The 25,463-nt window shown below is 48.9% G+C and overlaps 1 protein-coding gene across 3 annotated transcripts in view; it reads left to right on the forward strand.

Moving 5' to 3' along the window:
* The window catches only part of LOC141165557 (E3 ubiquitin-protein ligase RNF14-like), a 59,385-nt gene extending 34,586 nt beyond the window's left edge, over positions 1-24,799 (forward strand). For 2 of the 3 annotated variants that reach the window (XM_073651254.1, XM_073651252.1), the window contains exons 7-8: positions 6,531-6,658; positions 6,778-7,022. In XM_073651254.1, the coding sequence (XP_073507355.1) occupies positions 6,531-6,658; positions 6,778-6,784 (135 nt within the window). In that variant the 3' untranslated portion in view covers positions 6,785-7,022. Of the gene's footprint in view, positions 1-6,530; positions 6,659-6,777; positions 7,023-17,733 lie in introns of those variants that run through there. The other variant, XM_073651253.1, reaches the window with a different exon arrangement.
* The last annotated feature ends 664 nt before the right edge of the window (positions 24,800-25,463 follow it).

Below are 25,463 nucleotides of genomic sequence, written 5' to 3' on the forward strand. Positions count from 1 at the left end.
ACCCCGGACACGGCTGTTGACCCACACAGGGGAATACAGGAACAGACTGGTTAGGCTGGCACACAGACTGGTGGGAATAGGCAGGCACGACTGGTATGCAGGCAGGCGGGTATGCAGGCAGGGGGGTACAGGCAAGCACGGCTAGAGTGCAGACAGGAAGGCACTAGCAGGTAGGAACACAGGCGGGATAGGACCCAGTGCACACTGGGACTCTGGAACAGAACCACAGATGTGGCGGACAAACACAGCAGAGTGAGGCCGCCCAGAGAGGTGAGCGAGAGCAGGGCAGGACGAGACCGCCCAGAGCGGTGAGCAAGAGCAGGGCAGGACGAGACCGCCTGGAGCGGTGAGCAAGAGCAGGGCAGGACGAGACCGCCTGGAGCGGTGAGCAAGAGCAGGGCAGGACGAGACCGCCTGGAGCGGTGAGCAAGAGCAGGGCAGGACGAGACCGCCTGGAGCGGTGAGCAAGAGCAGGGCAGGACGAGACCGCCTGGAGTGGTGAGCAAGAGCAGAGCAGGACGAGACCGCCTGGAGCGGTGAGCAAGAGCAGAGCAGGACGAGACCGCCTGGAGCGGTGAGCAAGAGCAGAGCAGGACGAGACCGCCTGGAGCGGTGAGCAAGAGCAGAGCAGGACGAGACCGCCTGGAGCGGTGAGCAAGAGCAGAGCAGGACGAGACCTCCTGGAGCGGTGAGCAAGAGCAGAGCAGGACGAGACCGCCTGGAGCGGTGAGCAAGGGCAGAGCAGGACGAGACCGCCTGCAGCGGTGAGCAAGGGCAGAGCAGGACGAGACCGCCTGGAGCAGTGAGCAAGAGCAGAGCAGGACGAGACCGCCAGGAGCGGTGAGCAAAGGGTCAGAGCTGAGCGAGACTGCCGGAGCAGTGAGCAAGGAGTCAGAGCAGGATGAGGCCGCCTGGAGCAGTGAGCAAGAGTAGAGCAAGGCTGCCGGAGCAGTGAGCAAGGAGTCAGAGCAGGACGGACAGGGCTCTGTTCACACGGAACAGACAGGAAGGGAAAGGCAGAGCCAGATACCCACAGGGTACTTGCAGTGAAGTAGCGAGTGGACCACAAACTCACAAACGGGAGTACAGAGACAACAAGCAGGAGTTAGGTACGAGTTCAGACTCTGCAGAAAAAGGAAAGGAACGGACATAGAGAAAAAACAGGTAAAAGATAGGAGAGAGTACAGACTGGAACTGAGTGTACGGAGGAGACCGACACTGCAGCGGGATACAGGAGCGGGTCTGGGAATACGGCCCCCAGAGAGGCGGGACGAACAGGCAAGGAGCGTGTTCAGACAGGACAGACAAGATACAGGAGCGGGTCTAGGTAATCGGCCCCTAGAAGGCGGGAGGAACAGGCTAGGAGCGTGTTCAGACAGGACAGACAAGATACAGGAGCGGGTCTAGGTAATCGGCCCCTAGAAGGCGGGAGGAACAGGCTAGGAGCGTGTTCAGACAGGCCTGGAAATACAGCCTCCAGGATAGGCAGACAAGAGAACACAGAACGGGACCTGGCACCTTCAGAGTGAAAGCACACACTGAATGAAACACAATGCACAGGCAGGGATTGATTGGGGCAGCTGGGTTAAATACCAGGTGACAGACAGCAATAGGCTGAGGACGCACAAGGGGTGTGACCCACAGCAGGTACAAAAAGCAGGAAGTGATCGGGCGCCGCCCTTAAGCAGCAGAAACAGACACAAACAGACAGCATGGAGGGAAGCCAGAGAGACATTCTGGACTGGAGATCAAGTGCACGCTCTTGCACAGTGGGAGATGGACCACTATGCAAGGACGCCGCCAGGTATGTTACAGTACCCCCCCCCCCCCTTACGCCCCCTCTTCTTCAGGCCTGCCAGAATCTTCCGCAGGGAATTCGAGGGCCAATCCTTCACTTCAAGGAGATCACTTCCACTGTCCACAGGAAAAACTGGTCTCATCTGGTTAGCTAGGATGCTACCTCCTATCCAGCCATCCTCAGCAACAGACGAAACGGGTGGAGTACCAGGAACAGCACACAAGGAAGTCTCTCTCCACATATTTTCAGGTGGCACCCCAGAGGGTACAGGAGACAACTGGAAGTTCTCCACCGGGTTGGAGGGGAGCAGAGACTTGGGGGTAATCTCTGCTTCGAGGTACATCTTGTCAAATTCACAGGAAGAAATAGATGGGTTATCAGGTACAGGGTGAGAAAAAGTCACTGTCTCTTTGTTATCTGGTGGTACCCCGGAGGAGTCAGGAAACAACTGGAGGTCCTCTGCCGGGTCAGAAGAGTGCAGAGGCTCGGGGAAAACATCTGCTTCAGAGTACACTAGGTCGGACTCACTGGATGAAGCAGGCGAGGTATCGGGTACCAAGTATTGGAAAGTCTCTGTCCATTCACCACCAGGTGGCACCCCGAAGGTTTTTGGAGACAACTGGAGGTCCTCCGCCTGGTCGGAGGGGTGTAGAGGCTCGGGAGTAACCTCTGCTTCAGAGTACACCAGGTGGGACTCACTGGACGAAGCGAGCAAGGTATCAGGTACAGAGTATAGGAGCGTCTCTGTCCTTTCGCTACCAGGTAGCACCCCGAAGGGCTCAGGAGACAACTGGAGGTCCTCCGCCAGGTCGGAGGGGTGAAGAGACTCATGGGTAACCTCTGCTTCAGAGTACACTAGGTCGGACTCACTGGATGAAGCAGCCGAGGTATCAGGTACCGAGTATAGGAAAGTCTCTGTCCATTCGCTACCAGGTAGCACCCCGAAGGGTTCAGGAGACAACTGGAGATCCTCCGCCTGATCGGAGGGGTGTAGAGACTCAGGGGTAACCTCTGCTTCGGAGAACACTAGGTCGGACTCACTAGACGAAGCGGGCGAAGTATCAGGTGCAGGGTATAGGGAAGTCTCTCTCCAATTGTCCTCAAGTGGTATCCCGGGGGATTCAGGAGGCAACAGGGGGTCCTCCGGTGTGAATTCTGGGTGGGCAGCAGTCTCTTCGGGCAGGAGAACTGGTGCACTACCCATGCACATTATCCGTTGGGGCTTCTCCGGGATACAGGGAGATGAAGCTTCAGTAGGGACTTCAAGGTTGGGGTCAGGAGGTCTCAGGGAGGACAGACCCTGGCGTGACGGCTTGCCTCTACGTCTAGCACGTCTGGACTGCCTCTTGAGGTTGGGAGAAGTATTCCGGAGAGTGTAGTCACCCTGTGAGGATTCTGGGTGGGCAGTAGTCTCATTGGGCTTGAGGACTATTGCGCTACCCACACACATTACCCATCGGGGCTGCTCTGGGATACTGGGAAGTGAAGCTTCAGCAGGAGCCTCCGGGTTAGGATCATCGAAGACCATTAGAAAGGCCACCAGGAAGGCCATTATGTCTAGGACGATAGGATCCTGTGCGTCCCATAGGGGAATGATCCAATTCAAGACATCACCCGCTAGGTAAGACATCATGAATCCCACCTTAACCCGATCTGTGGGAAAACATAGAGGGTAGAACTTGAAGTGTAGCATGCATTGCTCCACAAATAAACGACTCTGTCTTGGATCCCCATAGTAACGTGGCGGATCCGCAGGAACGAGAGCTGATAGATCCATCTGGACGGGTGCGTAATTCGCCTGGAACTCAGCTAAGGAAAAAAAAATGTATTTATTTATTTTAAATGCACGTATTCGCTGGAAAACATCTCAGAGAGCGAAGGCCGTGGGGCTCAACGGGAACCATGGCCTGAGCATGCTGTAATGCACACGCCCGGGCTGAGCGGCGTGTGTGTGTGATTCCACTGGACCGTGCCGGAGAGTGAATGCCTGGAGGGGCGTAACTAGGTATTCACCCGATCCGACCAGGGTCGCACGACGGCATACGACGCCAGTGCACCAAGGAGGAACCGAGCAGAGGGACCAGGTGCTACTCCAGGACAGACCCCGGACACGGCTGTTGACCCACACAGGGGAATACAGGAACAGACTGGTTAGGCTGGCACACAGACTGGTGGGAATAGGCAGGCACGACTGGTATGCAGGCAGGCGGGTATGCAGGCAGGGGGGTACAGGCAAGCACGGCTAGAGTGCAGACAGGAAGGCACTAGCAGGTAGGAACACAGGCGGGATAAGACCTAGTACACACTGGGACTCTGGAACAGAACCACAGATGTGGCGGACAAACACAGCAGAGTGAGGCCGCCCAGAGAGGTGAGCGAGAGCAGGGCAGGACGAGACCGCCCGGAGCGGTGAGCAAGAGCAGGGCAGGACGAGACCGCCCGGAGCGGTGAGCAAGAGCAGGGCAGGACGAGACCGCCTGGAGCGGTGAGCAAGAGCAGGGCAGGACGAGACCGCCTGGAGCAGTGAGCAAGAGCAGGGCAGGACGAGACCGCCTGGAGCGGTGAGCAAGAGCAGAGCAGGACGAGACCGCCTGGAGCGGTGAGCAAGAGCAGAGCAGGACGAGACCGCCTGGAGCGGTGAGCAAGAGCAGAGCAGGACGAGACCGCCTGGAGCGGTGAGCAAGAGCAGAGCAGGACGAGACCGCCTGGAGCGGTGAGCAAGAGCAGAGCAAGACGAGACCGCCTGGAGCGGTGAGCAAGAGCAGAGCAGGACGAGACCGCCTGGAGCGGTGAGCAAGAGCAGAGCAAGACGAGACCACCTGGAGCGGTGAACAAGAGCAGAGCAGGACAAGACCGCCTGGAGCGGTGAGCAAGGGCAGAGCAGGACGAGACCGCCTGCAGCGGTGAGCAAGGGCAGAGCAGGACGAGATCGCCTGGAGTGGTGAGCAAGGGCAGAGCAGGACGAGACCGCCAGGAGCGGTGAGCAAAGGGTCAGAGCTGAGCGAGACTGCCAGAGCAGTGAGCAAGGAGTCAGAGCAGGACGAGGCCGTCTGGAGCAGTGAGCAAGAGTAGAGCAAGACTGCCGGAGCAGTGAGAAAAGGGATAAGAGCAGAGCGAGACTGCCGGAGCAGTGAGCAAAAGGGTCAGAGCGGAGCAAGGCTGCCGGAGCAGTGAGCAAAAGGGTCAGAGCGGAGCAATGCTGCCGGAGCAGTGAGCAAAAGGGTCAGAGCGGAGCAAGGCTGCCGGAGCAGTGAGCAAGGAGTCAGAGCAGGACGGACAGGGCTCTGTTCACACGGAACAGACAGGAAGGGAAAGGCAGAGCCAGATACCCACAGGGTACTTGCAGTGAAGTAGCGAGTGGACCACAAACTCACAAACGGGAGTACAGAGACAACAAGCAGGAGTTAGGTACGAGTTCAGACTCTGCAGAAAAAGGAAAGGAACGGACATAGAGAAAAAACAGGTAAAAGATAGGAGAGAGTACAGACTGGAACTGAGTGTACGGAGGAGACCGACACTGCAGCGGGATACAGGAGCGGGTCTGGGAATACGGCCCCCAGAGAGGCGGGACGAACAGGCAAGGAGCGTGTTCAGACAGGACAGACAAGATACAGGAGCGGGTCTAGGTAATCGGCCCCTAAAAGGCGGGAGGAACAGGCTAGGAGCGTGTTCAGACAGGACAGACAAGATACAGGAGCGGGTCTAGGTAATCGGCCCCTAGAAGGCGGGAGCGTGTTCAGACAGGCCTGGAAATACAGCCTCCAGGATAGGCAGACAAGAGAACACAGAACGGGACCTGGCACCTTCAGAGTGAAAGCACACACTGAATGAAACACAATGCTCAGGCAGGGATTGATTGAGGCAGCTGGGTTAAATACCAGGTGACAGACAGCAATAGGCTGAGGACGCACAAGGGGTGTGACCCACAGCAGGTACAAAAAGCAGGAAGTGATCGGGCGCCGCCCTTAAGCAGCAGCAACAGACACAAACAGACAGCATGGAGGGAAGCCAGAGAGACATTCTGGACTGGAGATCAAGTGTGCGCTCTTGCACAGTGGGAGATGGACCACTATGCAAGGACGCCGCCAGGTATGTTACACTTCTTTTAACCATTAAACAGTAAACAAAAAGGGACAGCACTTGGCTGACACATGGATGGCATCCGTGTGCTGTCCATGTTTTTCATGGACCCATAAACTTGCATTGGCAAGTTTGATCCTTGACTTGGATCAAAAACAGACATATTTTCGTTATTTTTTGTGTACAATTGCAAAATAACACAGACTTGGGAAAATTCCCATAGACTAAAATAGGCATGTGTTATATCCATGATAATCACAGATAGAACACATACGTGAAAAATAGACATCTGAATGTAGCCTTAGGATCCACATGCTACAATGCAGGACAATGACTAGCCCTGCCCGGAAATCCCCTTCAACGGAAAAAAAAGAAATATAAAATGTGATTGATAAGCACTGCCAGTCTAAGGCCAAATTCAGATGTCCGTGAAACACGAGTACACACAATGTTGTCCGGACCTGCTGGACTATAATCTCTGTGTGATGCTGAATACAATAGGTTTAGTGGACATAAGGTCTACTGGGGCCCCTTAATTCAGGAAATCTATTGCAATTTGAGTTTTGAACTGAAATAATGTTATCTTCTAAACCATATATTTTACCTTTTAGAAGATCAATTGAGGATGTATTGTTCTTTTTGTTTTTAACAGAAAATTGATGGCTGTAACAGAATGACCTGTTCCGGGTGTAAGCAAAACTTCTGCTGGACCTGTTTGAGCATACTGAGTCAAGATAACCCATATGATCATTTTAATGGCAATACACGATGCCGTGTTTAGTAAGTATCCAGTATAGTTTTAAAGAAATGGAATGTCAAGTTCTTCAGCGCTTATAATCATTATATAATCAGCCATACTAACGTCTGTAAATAATTTTCTTTCTTTTTATCATTTGCAGTAGATGAAGGAAACCACAGTTTTTGCTATAATGTTTACCAAGTTTACGAAAATATGATATACCTGGTGGAAGATGTAAAATTATTTTTAAATGGAACCATACCATTAGAATAATTTTTACCATGGCAAAGCATACTATATTATGCATATATCAACATATCATTAAAGTCAACTGGAAGTATCAATTATGAATAAAAGCCATTCAAATGAAAGCCTTGTAAGATAAATAAAATGTCATCTACTTTGTGGGATCTAGTGTAATGTAATGCCATAGGTCATGCACCATGTGTTTTGCGGACGATACTGCTATGACAGTGACAAAAAGAAAAGAAAATAAAGTTTGTGACGCCAGGGTGCACTTAATTAACCTCTGCATCATGGTAGTGTGATTTAATGTGGTGCACTCCAAATAGTCCAGAAAACAAGGATGCCAGAGGGGCTTGTTGCACGAATACACAGGTGTATCCAGACAGATGATGATTCAACAGAGATTCAATTCCTATGCAGCAAACACAGTTACATTCCAGTATAATAAGGCAGATATACAGTACAGACCAAAAGTTTGGACACACCTTCTCATTTAATGATTTTTCTGTATTTTCATGACTATGAAAATTGTACATTCACACTGAAGGCATCAAAACTATGAATTAACACATGTGGAATTATATACTTAACAAAAAAGTGTGAAACAACTGAAAATATGTCTTATATTCTATGTTCTTCAAAATAGCCACCTTTTGCTTTGATGACTGCTTTGCACACTCTTGGCATTCTCTTAATGAGCTTCAAGAGGTAGTCACCGGAAGTGGTCTTCCAACAATCTTGAAGGAGTTCCCAGAGATGCTTAGCACTTGTTGGCCCTTTTGCCTTCACTCTATGGTCTCTCTCACCCCAAACCATCTCGATTGGGTTCAGGTCTGGTGACTGTGGAGGCCAGGTCATCTGGCGTAGCACCCCATCACTCTTCCTCTTGGTCAAATAGCCCTTACACAGCCTGGAGGTGTGTTTGGGGTCATTGTCCTGTTGAAAAATAAATGACGGTCCAACTAAATGCAAACCGGATGGAATAGCATGCCGCTGCAAGATGCTGTGGTAGCCATGCTGGTTCAGTATGCCTTCAATTTTGAATAAATCCCCAACAGTGTCACCAGCAAAGCATCCCCACACCATCACACCTCCTCCTCCATGCTTCACGGCGGGAACCAGGCATGTAGAGTCCATCTGTTCACCTTTTCTGCGTCGCACAAAGACACGGTGGTTGAAACCAAAGATCTCAAATTTGGACTCATCAGACCAAAGCAAAGATTTCCACTGGTCTAATGTCTATTCCGTGTGTTCTTTAGCCCAAACAAGTCTCTTCTGCTTGTTGCCTGTCCTTAGCAGTGGTTTCCTAGCAGCTATTTTACCATGAAGGCCTGCTGCACAAAGTCTCCTCTTAACAGTTGTTGAAGAGATGGGTCTGCTGCTAGAACTCTGTGTGGCATTGACCTGGTCTCTAATCTGATCTGCTGTTAACCTGCGATTTCTGAGGCTGGTGACTCGGATAAACTTATCCTCAGAAGCAGAGGTGACTCTTGGTCTTCCTTTCCTGGGGCGGTCCTCATGTGAGCCAGTTTCTTTGTAGCACTTGATGGTTTTTGCAACTGCACTTGGGGACACTTTCAAAGTTTTCCCAATTTTTCGCACTGACTGACCTTCATTTCTTAAAGTAATGATGGCCACTTGTTTTTCTTTACTTAGCTGCTTTTTTCTTACCAAATTCTAACAGTCTATTCAGTAGGACCATCAGCTGTGAATCCACCAGACTTCTGCACAACACAACTGATGGTCCCAACCCAATTTATAAGGCAAGAAATCCCACTTATTAAACCTGACAGGGCACACCTGTGAAGTGAAAACCATTTCTGGTGACTACCTCTTGAAGCTCATCAAGAGAATGCCAAGAGTGTGCATAGCAGTCATGAAAGCAAAAGGTGGCTACTTTGAAGAACCTAGAATATAAGACATATTTTCAGTTGTTTCACACTTTTTTGTTAAGTATATAATTCCACATGTGTTAATTCATAGTTTTGTTGCCTTCAATGTGAATGTACAATTTTCATAGTCATGAAAATACAGAAAAATCTTTAAATGAGAAGGTGTGTCCAAACTTTTGGTCTGTACTGTATATAAACTAGATGATGGCCCGATTCTAACACATCGGGTATTCTAGAATATGTATGCGGCCGACCGGGCGCAATCAGCAGAGCGGTGTTTAAATTTGGCATCAAAATCGCTGATAGGTCGCGGCCGGCGGCCACGACCAATCAGCGAATCGTATTAGTGAGGACCGGGGAGCGGCGCAGCCTGTGCAGTCATCTCCCGGCTGCTCGCAGCAGAAGTATCCCGACTGGCGGCGCCGCTCCCCGGTCCTCCCTTCACACTTGCCGTCGGGAGATCAGCGGCCCTAGCCGCTGATCTCCCGACGGTAGCCGCATGGAGATCAGCGGCGCCGCCGGTCTGGGTATTTCTGCTGCAAGCAGCCGGGAGATGACCGGCTAGCACCGGTCATCTCCCGGCTGCATCGCCGCTGACCTCTGTGCAGAGTGGTGTTTAAATTTGGCGCCAATATTGCTGATTAGGCGCGGCCGGTGGCCGCGACCAATCAGCGAACCCTGTTACTGAAGACCTGAGAGCGTGTTTAAATTTGGCGCCAAAATCGTTGATTGGTCGCGGCCGGTGGCCGCGACCAATCAGCGAATAGTGTTAGTGAGGACCAGGGAGCGGCGCTGCCTGTGCGGGTACTTCCGCTGTGAGCAGCTGGGAGATGACCGGCTGCTCGCAGCAGAAGTATCTCGACCGGCGGCGCCGCTCCCCGGTCCTCCCTTCACACTTGCCGTCGGGAGATCAGCAGCCCTAGCCGTTGATCTCCCGACGGTAGCCGCATGGAGATCAGCGGCGCCGCCGGTCAGGGTACTTCTGCTGCGAGCAGCCGGGGGTCATCTCCCGGCTGCATGGGCGCTGACCTCCGTGCGGCAGATGAGCCGCTAACGGCCACCATCTTTTTCTGAAATCCCGCGTCGCTGATTGGCCGCGGCCGGACCAATCAGCGAGGCAGGATTTCCTGGACAGAAAGACAGACAGACAGACGGGATAAGATGATTATACATATTAGATAGTGCAGAGACTTCTGAGCTTCAACTTCTGCTTATATGCACAGTCCCGATCGCACAGCTGTCTGAAGCGGAGGCTGTGGTTTCTCATATACAGGAGCTAATGACAATAATAATAATAATCTTTATTTATATAGCGCCAACATATTCCGCAGGGTTTTACAAGTCAGAGGTTCATATACAACAGTCATAAGTAACATAGTTAACCCCTTTACCCAGGGCCATTTTCCATTTTTGCGCTTTTGTTTTTTGCTCCCTTTCTTCCCAGATTCATAACTTTTTTATTTTTCAGTCAATATGGCCATGTTAAGGCTTTGTTTTTTGCAGGGCAAGTTGTACTTTTAAACAACACCATTGGTTTTACCATATCATGTATTGGAAAACGGGAAAAAAAATTCCAAGTGCGGTGAAATCGCAAAAAAGTGCAATTCCACAGTTGTTTATTTTGTTTTTTTTACCATGTTCACTAAATGCTAAAACTAACCTGGCAGTATGATTCTCCAGGTCATTACAAGTTTGTAGATACCAAACATGTATAGGTTCTTTTTTATTTAAGTGGTAAAAAAAAATCCAAATTTTCTTAAAAGAAAAAAAGTTGCCATTTTCTGAGACCCATAGCCTCTCCATTTTTTGGAATCGGGGGCAGGGTGAGGGCTTATTCTTTGTGCGCCGATCTGACGTTTTTTATTGATACCATATTGGAGTAGATACGATGTTTTGATCGCTCGTTATTGCATTTTATTGCAATGTTGCGGCAACCAAAAAAACGTAATTCTGGCACTTAGATTTTTTTTCTCGTTACGCCGTTTACCGATCAGATTAATTCTTAATCAATTCTTAATTAATGGGATCGCTTCTGAATGCGGCGATCCCAAATATGTGTATATTTGATTTTTTTATTGTTTTATTTTAAATGGGGTGAAAGGGGGGTAATTTAAAGTTTTATATTTTTTTAATATTTTTTAAACATTTTTTTTTTTACTTTTTACATGCCTCAATAGTCTCCATGGGAGACTAGAAGCTGCGATCATCTGATAATTTGTGCTACACACAGGCGATCATCAGACCGCCTGTGTATAGCAGAATTGCTCACTTGCCATGATCGCCGACCGCTGGGCGGAGCTCATAGCATCCTGGCAGTGACAACTGCAGGGGTCTCCTGCAGACCCCGGGTTGTCATGCCAACCCATCGGCAACCCTTGGTCATGTGACACGGTCGCTGATAGGTGGGACCTATGACGTCCTTCCACCACGGTCATGTTAAATGCTGCTGTCAGAGATTGACAGCGGCATTTAACTAGTTAGCAGCCACGGGTGGATCGTGATTCCACCCGCGGATGTTAGGGTCACACGACAGCAGATCAGATCAGCTGTCATATCCCAGCAAAGGTGCAGGCTCATCGCCGGAGCTCGCGCCAAAGGGAGAGACAAGACATGTGCCATACATGTACAGCACATGTCGGTAAGGGGTTAAAGATAATACAATAATTAAAGGAAAAATAATGATGACCCTGCTTGCAAAAGCTTACAATCTACAGTAAGGTGGGGGTGACACAAAGTACAGGTGCTTTTTTACAATGACAGTCCAGCCATCTTGAGGGAATGGGGGATAGATAAAGGCTGCATGAGCTAGTCACCAGCCAATATTTGTAGTGCTTTGGGGGTTTGATGGAGAATTATGTTCAGAGAAATAGTGAATGGGCTATATATATATATATATATATATATAAAGGGAACGTGATAGACCACTGTAAACAGACATGTTTTTAGGGAGCGCCTAAAACTGTGTAAGTTGTGATTAGTCCTAATTTCTTGGGGTAGAGCATTTCAAAGAATAAGTGCAACTTGGGAGAAGCCATGGAGCCGGGAGTGAGAGGTACAGATTAATGCAGATGTTAGTCAAAAGTCACTTGCGGAGAGTAGAGAACGGGTAGGCCAATAAACAGAAATGAGGGAGGAGATGTAGGGGGGTGTCACGCTGTGGAGAGCTTTGTGGGTGAGAACAAGCAATTTAAATTGGATCCTTTGTATATTGTAAGATGGCCGCCGGACAGGTCCTTGAGGGGAGATATCTATCACCAAGGTTGGTAGCTTCGGTGATGTAAACCGGGGAAAAGCATGCTCCAGCACACGTAGTGCTGAGAGAGTTAATTGGGCATATCTGTTCATACTTTGCATATCCTGCCTGCAGTGCTGTCTCTCAACCAGGCGAGGGACCACAGGCATGCCTTGTGTCAGTGAATGGAGTGCAAGTAACTGCTCGGTTAGACTCGGGAAGTTTGGTAACCCTAGTAAGGGCCACAATTCTTCATCGGCTGGTTCCTGGGAAAAAAGTCGGCGTCCGTTGTATTCATGGTGACGCTAAGGACTACCCTGTGGCCCGAGTAGTCATAGACACCAACTGTGGTGCCGAATCCCATGAGGTGGGCGTAGTCAAGGACCTGTTGCACCCTGTCATAATAGGGCACGACTTTGCCTTGTTTTAGGACTTGTGGGAGAATTGGAAGAAGCCGGGTTGTCTGGACAACAACCAGTTCGCACCAAAAGAAACCTCATTGCAGGCCGCAGCCGATGGGTTTCCCTTTTGTGTGTTAGTTGGGTGTTTTAGTTGGGCATGAGGATGAGGCAGCATCCCCGGAAGCCAACATCCCTGAACTAGAGGTGTCCGGAGGTAACTTTGGAACCATCCAGCTCAGGGACTTATCTCTAAAAGGGGCGTTTGATAATGTAACTGTTCTTAATGGTGTTGCTCAAGATCTGGGGGCTGACACCCGATATCCGTACTTTGCCGTAAATGGGGAGTCACTATATCGGGTCACCAAGCTCAGAGGGGAGGTAATCGAGCAGTGCCAGGGCCCTACAGGCGCAGTGTGTTAGATATGGCCCATACACATGTGTTGGGTGGTCATCTGGGGGTAGAGAAAACCCAAGAAAGGCTCCCCAAGAGGCTCTATTGGCCCGAGAAATTGTAAATTATTGTAGGTCATGTCCCACCTGCCAGCTGACCTCCCCTGTGGCTCACTTCCGCAGCCCCTTAGTGCCATTGCCGATCATTGAAGTGCCATTTGATCGCATAGCCATGGATCTAGTGGGACCCCTGGTCAAGTCCACCAGAGGACATCAGTATATCCTGGTGGTACTGGATTATGCTACACGGTATCCAGAGGCCGTGCCACTTCGTAACTCCTCTGCCAAATGTATAGCCCGGGAGTTGGTCCACATCCTCTCTAGAACAGGGTTGCCTAACGAGATCCTAACGGACCAGGGACTCCATTTATATCAAGGGTGATGAGGGAGTTGTGCAGGACCCTGCAGATCACACAACTCAGGACCTCAGTCTACCACCCCCAGACAGATGGCTTAGTGGAGAGGTTTAATAAAACTTTGAAGGCCATGTTAAAGAATGTCATAGGAAAAACGGCCGGGACTGGGACTGTCTACTGCCGTACCTTTGTTCTCCATTAGAGAAGTTCCACAGGCCTCTACTGAATTCTCCCCTGGATTTGAGCTGGATCTACTGGATTTGAGCTGTTATATGGCTGACACCCCTGTGATCTCCTGGACATAGCAAAGGAGTCTACACCTTCCAGGAGTGTGATTGAACATGTGGCCCAGATGCAAGAGTGGATTGCAGATGTGATGCCCATTATGAAAGAACACCTCCTCAAAGCATAAGAGGCACAGTCGATGGTGTACAATTTGTCGGCGAGGGTGAAACACTTCAACCCTGGGGATCGGGAACTGGTGCTAGTACCTACGATGGAGAGAAAATTCCTGGCTAAGTGGCAGGACCCCTATGAAGTAGTGGAAAAGGTTTGTGATGTCAACTGTAAAGTCCACCAACAAGGGAGAAGGAAGCCCTACCAGGCGTACCACATCAACCTGATTAAGCTATGGCAAGATAGGGAGCCTGTGGAAGCTCCGTGTTTGGTGGCGAGGTTGGAAGCCGATGTGGGAGAGGTTAAGGTGGCAGAGTCGCTGTCACGTGCCCAAAAACAACACTGCCACAAGTTGCTGCAGTGGAACAGGGACCTGTTCTCGGATCTACCAGCGTGTACTCAGATCATAGAGCATTAGGTGCTTACAGAGCCTCATGTCCGAGAAAACTTGAAGCCATACTGGATTCCTGAAGCCCGCCGAGAGATAATCTCGAAAAAGGTGAAGCACATGCTGGGTCTAGGAGTCATTGAAGAGTCCAAGAGTGGCTGGTCCAGTCCCATAGTCTTGGTGCCAAAATCAGATGGAGAATGGCGGTTCTGCAATGACTACAGGAAACTCAATGAGGTCTTGAGATTCGACACCTACCAAATGCCCAGGGTAGACAAACTGATTGAAACGTTAGGACCGGCCAGGTACATTAACTCCCTTGACCTGACAAAAGGATATTGGCAAATACCCATGTCTCAGGATGTCAAGGAGAAGGTGACCATGTGCATGGGCATGGAGGAAACCAAATATTTGGGATATGTCATAGGCAGAGGTGTGATAAAGCCCCAAACAAAGTCAAGCAATCCAGGGTTGGCCACAACCTCTCTCAAAAAAGAAGGTCAGAGCGTTCCTGGGCATCATGGGCTAATACCGCCGGTTCATCCCTAACTTCGCCATGATAGCCGACCCTTTGACAGACCTCCTTAAAGGGACAAAATCGGCTATGGCTAAGTGGTCTCCAGAAGCTGAGACGGCGTTCCAGGAACTAAAGCAAGCCCTGTATAAACAGACAGTGTTGGTGGCACCAGATTTCTCTAAAGAGTTTGTGGTCCAAACAGATGCGTCAGATACCGGGTTGGGTGCTGTCCTATCACAAGAGATGAACGGGGAAGAGCATCCCATAATGTATTTAAGCAAAAAGCTGATATCTTGTGAAAAGAATTACTCCATAGTGAAGAAGGAATGTTTGGCCATCAAGTGGGCTTTCGACACTCTAAAATACTACCTCTTAGGCAGGAAGTTCAGACTGGCATCAGACCATGCCCCACTAAGGTGGATGAGCAAGAAGAAGGGGAACAATTCCAAGTAACCAGGTGGTTCCTAGCCCTTCAACATTTTAGCTTCCATGTAGAGCATAGGCCGGGGAAACTGCATGGCAATGCTGACGCATTGTCAAGAGTCCACTGTTTGTTAGCGGAACGTGCCAGGTCTCCCGGCTTTGGGCAGAGGGGGGGGGTATGTAAGATGGATGCCGGACAGGTCCTTGAGGGTAGATATGTATCACCGAGGTTGGTAGCTTCGGTGACGTAAACCCAGAAAAGCATGCTCAAGCACACGTAGTGCTGAGAGGGTTAATTGGGCATATCTGGGCCGGTTTTTATGAGCAGTCATAAGAGTTGGGAGGGATTGACTGCTCACATATCCCCACCCCAGGGCGTGTAAATAAAATGGAGACAGAGTGTCTCATTCAGGGTCTGTGGCTGGAGGTGTGGAGACCTCCAGAGTGTTTTGTGCTAAAGGACACTGACCGTGAGAGGGCAAATCCGCCATATTGTATGGACTGTTTATTTTCGGTTTTTGTTACTTTGTGCCAGACAAGGCTGTCTTTTAATTACTTCTAAAAGTGCGGTTTATGAAGGTACAATAAACCTGCCTTGGTCATTTTTAAAGAAACCGTTTCCTGTGCCTACCTCTAACACAGCTGAGTGAGTACCAAAACTCTACAATATATATGTATGGACAGCCAGTGCAATGACTGGCACAGAGCGGAAGCGTCTGAGTAACGATTAGCCAGATAGATGACCCTGGCTGCAGCATTGAGGATGGACTGGAGCTATGGCTGCTCCCTTACCTGCTCCTTCAGCTTCCCTAGGCTGACAACAAGTCCACAAATTGTCTCCTTCTCCTTTACTACTAATCCCAAAACCTGCTCATGTAGTTTAACCATGTGGGATTATGGTCATTTATGGAAAGCAGTGCTGTTTTGTTGACTCTGTACAACCTCCTAATGGCATAATAGCTTTGTGCATATATAAACCACTTCTATGCACTGAATTCTCATGTAAATTATATGCAAAGGATAATATTAACATAGTGAAAACATAATAAGATAACTGCCAGCTCTGCTGCATCTTAAAGCCTGTCATGTCAATGTAGCAGAGCTGAAGCTGTCGTGGGAACCATGGAAAGGTAAGGATGATGTTGCTTTATTATTTTACTTTTATTGCAGAAGACATTGGCTTCAGCTGGAATGGGCGTGATGGTAAGTATGGTTTAATTTAGAACAATAAAGAATTGTGTCTTTATTTCAATTAAAGGACTTTATTCTGGGTGTTTGTGTTTTTTTTTTAACTTTGACTATGGGGTTAGTAATGGGGGTGTCTTATAGACGCCTCTCCATTACTAACCTGGGCTTGATGTCAGCTGGCATTATAAGCTGACATCAACCCCAGCCCTCTTACCCCACTGCCACCACTACAGGGCAGTGGGAAGAGCGAGGCTAAGTGCCAGAATTGGATGCGCCATTTCTGGGGAGGCTGGTGTTTCTAGCCTGGGAGGGGGCCAATATTCATGGCACCCTTCCTGGGCTATTAATACCAGCCCCCAGCTGTCTGCCTAGCCTTTGCTAGCTATTAAAATAGGGGGTCCCCCATTTTAATAGCTAGTAAAGGCTAGGTATTCAGCTGGGGGCTGATATTAGTAGCCTGGGAAGCTCCGTGGGTATTACCCCCTTCCCAGGCTTCAAACATCTGCCCCAGCCGTCTGCTTAACCTCCGCTAGAGCCTAAAATTATGGGGAACCCCACGCCAATTTTTTTTTTAATAAATCCTTTATTTTAACACTAAATGACAAGTACAGTAATCAACACTATCACTGTACTTCTTATATATGTGACTGACATGTTTCTATCTATCTAATCTATGTGTGATGCTCTATTCTTTCTATTCTAAATTGTCAGGTACCGATGCTGAATTGCCGGCCGGCTTTTTTAAAGAGACGGTGCATGAAAACATTATTATTTTTTTTAATAAATCCTTTACACTAAATGACAAGTACAGTAAGCAACACTGTCACTGTACTTCTTATATATGTGACTGACATGTTTCTATCTATCTAATCTATGTGTGATGCTCTATTCTTTCTGCTGTAAATTGTCGGGTACCGGTGTATGCCGCTGCTGAATTGCCGGCTGGCTTTTTAAAAGAGACGGTGCATGAAAACACTATTATTTTTTTAAATAAATCCTTTAACACTAAATGACAAGTACAGTAAGCTGAGCGCTGCCATCCAGCTTGTCATCCTTCAGAGACACTGCAGAGCGCAGGCATTATGGGAACTTCCGATTCCGGTATTTAATATTCTAAAAGTATCGTAACTCAGTATCGGAACTCCGATACTGCGAATATCGGTCGATACCCGATATTTCAGTATCGGAATGCTCAACACTATCCACTACTGCTGGGCAGATCACACTCTTTATCCTCAGACATTTCATACAGTCTGTTATAATCAGGTGCTGGTACAGTTTGCTTACCATCTTATGGGGTGCTGTTCCTTTAATTGTGGCTACGATCCGGTTTGTAGCATCGGCGTCTCTGCCTCCTGCCCAGCAGAGACGCCGTCCCCCTTACCGCCGCGGTCCTGCTCCGGCGTCTTCTGGCCTCCCTGCAGCTGCTGCTGGTGCACGCTGCTTCCCCGGCTCTGTGCTTAGGGCGCCCACGCGCTCCCTCCCTCTTAAAGGGGCTGCGAGCGCCATCCTAAAAAGTCCCCGGCCAATGGCCGGAGGACTTCCCCTATAAAAGGCACATCCTCCAATATGGAGGTGCCCGTGCAAGGTTGTAGCTTTGTATGTTAAACTCTGCTTCAATCCTCAGGTCCCGCTGCTAGCCTGACTACAAGTCCTGCCTGCCCGCCAGCCTGACTACCAGTCCTGTCCGCCAGCTTGACTACCAGTCCTGTCCGCCAGCTTGACTACCAGTCCTGTCCGCCAGCCAGACTACCAGTCCTGTCCACCAGCTTGTCTACTCTCCAGCCCGACAGTCTGCCTACGGTCCAGTCCGCCAGTCTGTCTATGGGCCCAACCTGCCTGCTTACCTGGAAGCATCTGCCTGTTACCTGCCATGCCTACTAGCCAGTCTACCTGGAGGTTCCTGCTTGTTACCTGTCGTGCCTACCAGCCAGCCTACCTGGAGGCTCCTGCTTGTTACCTGCCGTGCCTGCCTGTCTGTCTGCCCGGATCACCTGTCAGCCTGCCTGCCGTGCTCCTCTGCTGTACCGGTCAGTCCCTGCCTTCTGACCCATGGGAGTCACCTGCTCTCATACAAGGTTGGTCCCCAGAGTAGCACCTGGTCCCTCTGCTCGGTCCTTCGCTGGTCACGGAGTCGATTGAGCCGCCGTACGACCTTGGTTGGTCTGAGTTGATACTTAGTTACACCCCTCTGGTCGCTCCTTGCACCGCAGCACAGAGGTTCCACCACCCGGATCCGTAACACGGTTCTCTTCTGCTGCAGGAATCACTGACTCTAACACTGCAATCCTGTAGCTGTGGATAACAGTGGTACTTGCTATGCGTAGTTCTGTTTTTCGAGGGGCTACATAGGAGGCGGGACTTCCTCTTCCTTGGCATGCTGTGCTGCAATTGACTGAGGCATGAAGAAGAGGGCAGGGCTTCCTTCTGGTGCTGCGCTTGTCTTCACTGTGGCAATAAACACATATACAGTTCAATAATCAAGCTCTGCAGTTACAATAGGCTGGGGCTCCAAGCGCACCTTTAATTTAGTAGGATCCTGTTAGTGGATGCCAAAAATGTGCAATGTAATGCCATGGGTGACACACCATGTGGTGTGCGGACGTTACCACTTCACTATGGCAGTGACAAAAATAAAAGAAAATAAAGTTTTTGATTCTAGGGTGCACTTAATTAACCTCTGCTTCCTGGTAGTGTGATGTAATGTGGTGTACTCCAAACAGTCCAGAACACAGGGATGCCAGAGGGGCTGTTGATTACTTTTACTTGTTTCACGAATACACAGGTACATCCAGACTAACGATGATTGAACAGAGATTCGATTCCTATGCAGCAATCACAGTTACTTTCCAGTATAGTAATGCAGACATATAAATGGTGCAGACTTCCGAGCTACAACCTCTGCTTATATGCATAGTCCTGATCAAACAACTGTCTGAAGCAGAGGCTGTGGCTTCTCATATACAGGAGCCATGGCTGTTCCCTTACCTGCTCCTTCAGCTTCCCTAGGCCAATGTCAAGTCCAGAAAATGTTTCCTTCTCCTTCACTGCTAAGCTTAAGACCTGATCATGTGTTTTAACCATGTGACCTTATGGCCATATATGTAAAGCAGGGCTGCTTTGTTAACTCTGTACAACTTCCTAATGGCAGAACATAAGTACATCACTTTGTTCATATATAAACCTCTTCTATGTACTGAATTTTCATGTACCGTATATTCCGGCGTATAAGACGACTTTTGAAGACTGAAAAATCTTCTGTCTAGTCTGGGGTCGTCTTATACGCCGGTAATGTTTTTGAACTTTCAGAAATTTACATGCGGGGATACTCTGGGGGTGTTAATAAGCTGCCGTGGCCGTATCCCTGCCATGTGGGAGTTAATATAAGGTGGAGGGAGTTACAATACGGCGGCGGTAGGTCCAGACAGTCAGCGCTTCTGTGCTGAAACTGACACATCGCTGCGCTGTGTCTTCTCAGGCCTGGGACACAGCGCAGCGTATTCCCAGCAGCGGAGACAGACAGAACCTAGCGAACTTTTCTGACACATCGCAGTGTCTTCCCAGCTCCGGACACAGCGCAGGGCTTCTGTGCCGACAGCTTTCACTTGTCACAGAAGCGCTGCGCTGTGTCCGGAGCTGGGAAGTTCGCATCGCTTCTGTGACAAGTAGTGTTGAGCATTCCGATACTGTAATATCGGGTATCGGCCGATATTCGCGGTATCGGAATTCCGATACTTAATTCCGATACTTTTACAATATCGAATACCGGAATCGGAAGTTCCCATAATGCCTGCGCTCTGCAGTGTCTCTGAAGGATGACAAGCTGGATGGCAGAGCTCAGCTGAGATCCAGCCTGTCATCAGAATGCCATCCCAGCGTGGGAGAATTCTCCTGATTGTTTAAAAGCCGGCGGGCGGTAAAAAGCCGCCGGTTTTTAAACAATCACACAGCCCCATACTGCTTCCCCGCAGCCTCCCACCCCGATCCTCCGCTCCCCTCGCCACCTCCCATCCCGATCGTAAGTTAGGACCGGGCGGGGAGTGCAGCACAAAGGAGCGGGGAGCGAAGGACCCGGGCGGGGAAGCCGGCAGTGAAAAGACTTCACCGCCGGCTTTCCCGTTCTGTGCTGCGCTTTCCCGCCGGTTATTTCAAATGAACAGCTGAGGTATCAGGTGATGCAGATCAGCTGTTCATTTGAAGTCGCCGCGGTGCCCTCAGAGGGTTTATGTGAGTTCATGCTTGACTGCATTGCATGAACTCACATGAACTTTCCCACGGTCTCACAGGTCAGCCTCACCTCCCAGACCCGTCATGATTGGTGTGTGCGGGTGTCTGTGCGTGTGTCTGCGAGTGTGTGTGGGGTGTCTGTGCGATGTCTGCGGGTGTGTGCGGTGTCTGTGAGATGTCTGCGAGTGTGTGCGGGTGTGCGCGGTGTCTGTGCGATGTGTCTGTGCGATGTCTGCGAGTGTGTGCGGGTGTGCGCGGTGTCTGTGCGATGTCTGGGGGTGTGTGCGGTGTCTGTGCGATGTGTGCGGTGTCTGTGCGATGTCTGCGGGTGTGCGCGGTGTCTGTGCGATGTGTGCGGGTGTGTGCGTGCAGGCAGACATAGGCCGATGTGACACTACTACTCCCATCGGCCTATGTCTGTCCCCCGTCCACTCCTGCCAGCAGGATCAGCTCGATGGGAGCAGTAGTTCCCATCAGCCTGATCCTGCGATATAAATTGCCCTACTGTGTCCCCAATAAATGTTAAATACATGTCATTGGTGGCCAGTGGTTACCTACAATAAATTAGTTCATACATTACCTGTCACCGCCGATTGCCACCTAAAATAAAGTAAAAAATAAAAAACTACACCTATACTCACCTAGACACCTAATTCCCCGAAGCCATCGATCTCCTGTAATAAAATATAAAATAATAAACCACAACCTTATCCTTACCCCTCCGTAGTAGTCCACGAGTGTCCCACGAAGATCTCCAGTTCAGAGCAGCCACATAGAATGTGACTGCTCTGAACCGCTGCCGCCGCTAGAGTGACGGGGCCGTAAAGCAGCCCCGTCATTGCATAAGCGGGTTCGCCGGAGTTCAGGCAGCGCTGCTCCGGTTAGCTGCTTTACGGCCCTGCTGTATCGTGAGAAATTCCCACGGTACAGCAGTGCCGTAAACGAGGTCTCCGGAGCTGCGCTGACTGAATGCACTCCGGTGACCTCAGTCAGTGGCTCCCGCTGCCGGGATAGGACGTGTTCCCGGCAGCGTGAGCTTACAGCAGCCATGCACAGCTGTCACCATCTCCAGATGTGACAGCTGTGCATGGGAGATCAGCGCAGGAACGTGGACAGGTAACTATTTTTTTTTTTGTAAACTAAGAATTAAATAAAATGGTGTGTTTTATTTCAAATAAATTATTTTTTTCTTGGTGTAGTGTGTGTTTTTTCTTTTTAACACTTTGTAGGTTAGTAATGGGGGTGTCTTATAGACGCCCATCATTACTAACCTGGGCTTCATGGCAGCTGGCGCTGACATGAACCCCAGCCCTATTACCCCCTGCCACCGCACCAGGGCAGCGTGGAAGAGCGAGGCTAAGTGCCAGAATTGGCGCATCCTATGGATGCGCCATTTCTGGGGCGGCTGACGGCTGGTGTTTCTAGCCTGGGAGGGGGCCAATATTCATGGCACCCTTCCTGGGCTATTAATATCAGCCCCCAGCTGTCTGCCTAGCCTTTGCTAGCTATTAAAATAGGGGGGACCCCACGTCATTTTTTTGGGGGGGGTCCCCCATTTTAATAGCTAGTAAAGGCTAGGTATTCAGCTGGGGGCTGATATTAGTAGTCTGGGAAGCTCCGTGGGTATTACCCCCTTCCCAGGCTTCAAACATCTGCCCCAGCTGTCTGCTTAACCTCCGCTAGAGACTAAAATTAAGGGGAACCCCACGCCAATTTTTTGTAAAATAAATCCTTTATTTTAACACTAAATGACAAGTACAGTAATCAACACTGTCACTGTACTTCATATATATGTGACTGACATGTTTCTATCTATCTAATCTATGTATGATTCTCTATTCTAAATTGTCGGGTACAGATGCTGAATTGCCGGCCGGCTTTTTTAAAGAGACGGTGCATGAAAACACTATTATTTTTTTAAATAAATCCTTTACACTAAATGAGAAGTACAGTAAGCAACACTGTCACTGTACTTCATATATATGTGACAGATAGAAACATGTCAATCTAATCTATGTATGATTCTCTATTCCTTCTATTCTAAATTGTCGGGTACAGATGCTGAATTGCCGGCCGGCTTTTTTAAAGAGACGGTGCACGAAAACACTATTATATTTTTTAATAAATCCTTTACACTAAATGACAAGTACAGTAAGCAACAATGTCACTGTACTTCATATATATGTGACTGACATATTTCTATCTATCTAATCTATGTGTGAAGCTCTATTCTTTCTGTTGTAAATTGTCGGGTACCGGTGTATGCCGCTGATGAAAATGGATGATAGTAATGTTGTTGTTATATGCCTTATGTTTATGAGTGACAGTTTTCCTGCTATATACCTGCATGTCATAAGAATTTAAATTAAAAAAGGACCATGTTAAATTCAAATCTGTTTTTTTTAAATTTTTACCGGTGTTTGGTATGCGTTGGAAAAGGAGTAGTCTTATACGGTGAATATATCCTAAACTCTATATTTTAACAGGAAAGTAGGGGGGTCGTCTTATACACCAGGTCGTCTTATACGCCGGAATATACGGTACATTATCTGAGGATAATATTAACATAGTGCAAACATAATGAGGTATCTACCAGCTCTGCTGCATCTTAAAGGCACGTACACAATAACTTTGGGGCATTACATTAGCACGCAGCCATATTATGATTGTTTTATACTGAGCCATAATAGGGCACTCATAGAAGAGCATGTGTTCTCTATTGTACCTCTACCTGCTTTTGATTTCATATATAGGCACACAGTTGTTTATTTGTCTAGGATTCTTGGGAGCCATACAGTGGCATAATGTGGATTGCCAGTGCCTGGGGAAAATCAAGTACTTTGTTACCCATAACCCATGGATTGTTAGCACTCCTTGAGTCCATTTTGACAGTCCAGCATTAAACCCGAAGCAGATGGACTTCATTTTAAGAAAATATTGATGTAATTGTAGTAAATGCATTCAATGCCAATGTATTCAGTACCTCCTTGCCAGATTGTAATCTTGGTCCTCTAGCATAACTTGGCCCGGAGTAAGACCTGACCCAATCTCTCCCTCCTCAGACTGTAATCTTGGCCCTCCTGTGTAATATGGCTCTGAGTTGACCCTAGACGAGGGGTCTCAAACACGCGGAGCGCGGGCCGCATGCGGCTCCTCCGGCTGCTTCTTGCGGCCCGCAGGCACAGACCCCGTAATGATCGCAGCTCTCTCCAGCAGCCGCCGACATCAGCGTTGTAGTGCAGTGTATTGCCGGGCAGAGACCGGCTCTCTGCACAGCAATACCCGTGTCAGCCGCCGGCCTATCAGAGGCCTGCAGATGATATCTGCGTCCCAGCGCAGCGGCGTATGACGTCACTGACATGCGCAGAGGTCAGCTGCTGGCCTCTGATAGTCCCATAGTGGGACTAAGTAAACAAAAGTAAAAAATAAATAAATAAATTGTAAAATGTTTTGTTTTTTTTTTAAAAAAAATCACAAAATAATAAAAATATATAGTACCCATAAATAAATATTTTTATGAAAAAAAAATATGTACACATATTTTGTATCGAGGCATCTGGAACAACCCCATAAAACTGTCACGTTAGTTAGCCCCTTCAGTGAACACCAGAAAAAAAAAACAGGACAAAAAGTAATAAAACACAATTAAGAAGACAAATGTAAGTAAACATGGTATCACTGAAAATGACATCTTGTCTCACAAAAAACAAGCCACCATACAGCTCCATCAGAGGAAAACTAAAGTTATAGCTCTCAGAATAAAGCCATGCAAAAATAATTATTTTTACTATAAAATAGTTTTTATTGTGTAAAATCATCAAATCATAAAAAAAATTCTATAAATGTGGTATCACTGTAATTATACTGACCCAAAGAATAAAGCTCCGTTATCAATTTTACAACACGTGGAACATATAGGGTATCGGTGTATTCAGGAGAAATTGCACAACAAATTGTACAGTAATTTTCTCCTGTTACCCTTGTGAAAATGCAATATTTGGGGCTAAAAGAAAATTTTTGTGGGAAAAATGTGATTTTTTATTTTCACGTGAAGCACCTGGGGGTTCATGGTGCTCACTAAACATCTAGATACATTTCCAAAATAGGGTTATTTGTGGGGGTTTTTCACTGTTTTAGCACATCATGGGCTCTCCAAAACACGACATGGCGTCCACTCTTGATTCCAGCTATTTTTGAGTTGAAAAAGTCAAACGGTGCTCCTTCCCTTCCAAGCTGTGTCATGCGTCCAAACAGTAGTTTTCTCCCACATATGGGGTATTGGCATACTCAGGAGAAATTGCACAGCAAATGTTATGGTCCATTTTCTCCTGTTACCCTTGTGAAAATAAAAAAAAATCTGGCTAAACTAAAATTTTTGTGAAAAAAAGTAAAATGTTAATTTTTTCCTTCCACATTACATTAACTCCTGTGAAGCATCTGAAGGGTTAATAAATTTCTTGAATGTGGTTTTGAGGGGTGCAGTTTTGAGAATGGTGTCACTTTTTGGTATTTTCTGACATATAAAGTCACTTCAAATATGATGTGGTCGCTAAAAAAATGCGGGAGGCCGCACGGTGCCACTTATACACAGCGGGAGGCCGCACGGTGCCATCTATACACAGCAGGAGGCCGCACGACGCCACCTATACACAGCGGGAGGCCGCACGGCGCCACCTTTACACAGCGGGAGACCGCACGATGCCATCTATACACAACAGGAGCCCGCACGGCGCCATCTATACACAGCAGGAGGCCGCACGGCGCCATCTATACACAGCAGGAGGCCGCATGGCGCCACCTATACACAGCGGAAGGCTGCATGGCGCCATCTATACACAGCAGGAGGCCGCACGGCGCCACCTATACACAGTGGGAGGCCGCACGGCGCCACTTAGACACAGCGGGAGGCCGCACGGCGCCACCTATACACAGCAGGAGGCCGCACGGCACTATCTATACACAGCAGGAGGCCGCACGGCGCCATCTATACACAGCAGGAGGCCGCACGGCGCCACCTATACACAGCGGGAGGCCGCACGGTGCCATCTATACACAGCAGGAGGCCGCACGACGCCACCTATACACAGCGGGAGGCCGCACGGCGCCACCTTTACACAGCGGGAGACCGCA

Source organism: Phyllobates terribilis, unplaced genomic scaffold (genome assembly GCF_046119375.1).
Source record: "Phyllobates terribilis strain yellow unplaced genomic scaffold, ASM4611937v1 Scaffold_11__3_contigs__length_659146591, whole genome shotgun sequence".
NCBI classification, from domain to species: domain Eukaryota; kingdom Metazoa; phylum Chordata; class Amphibia; order Anura; family Dendrobatidae; genus Phyllobates; species Phyllobates terribilis.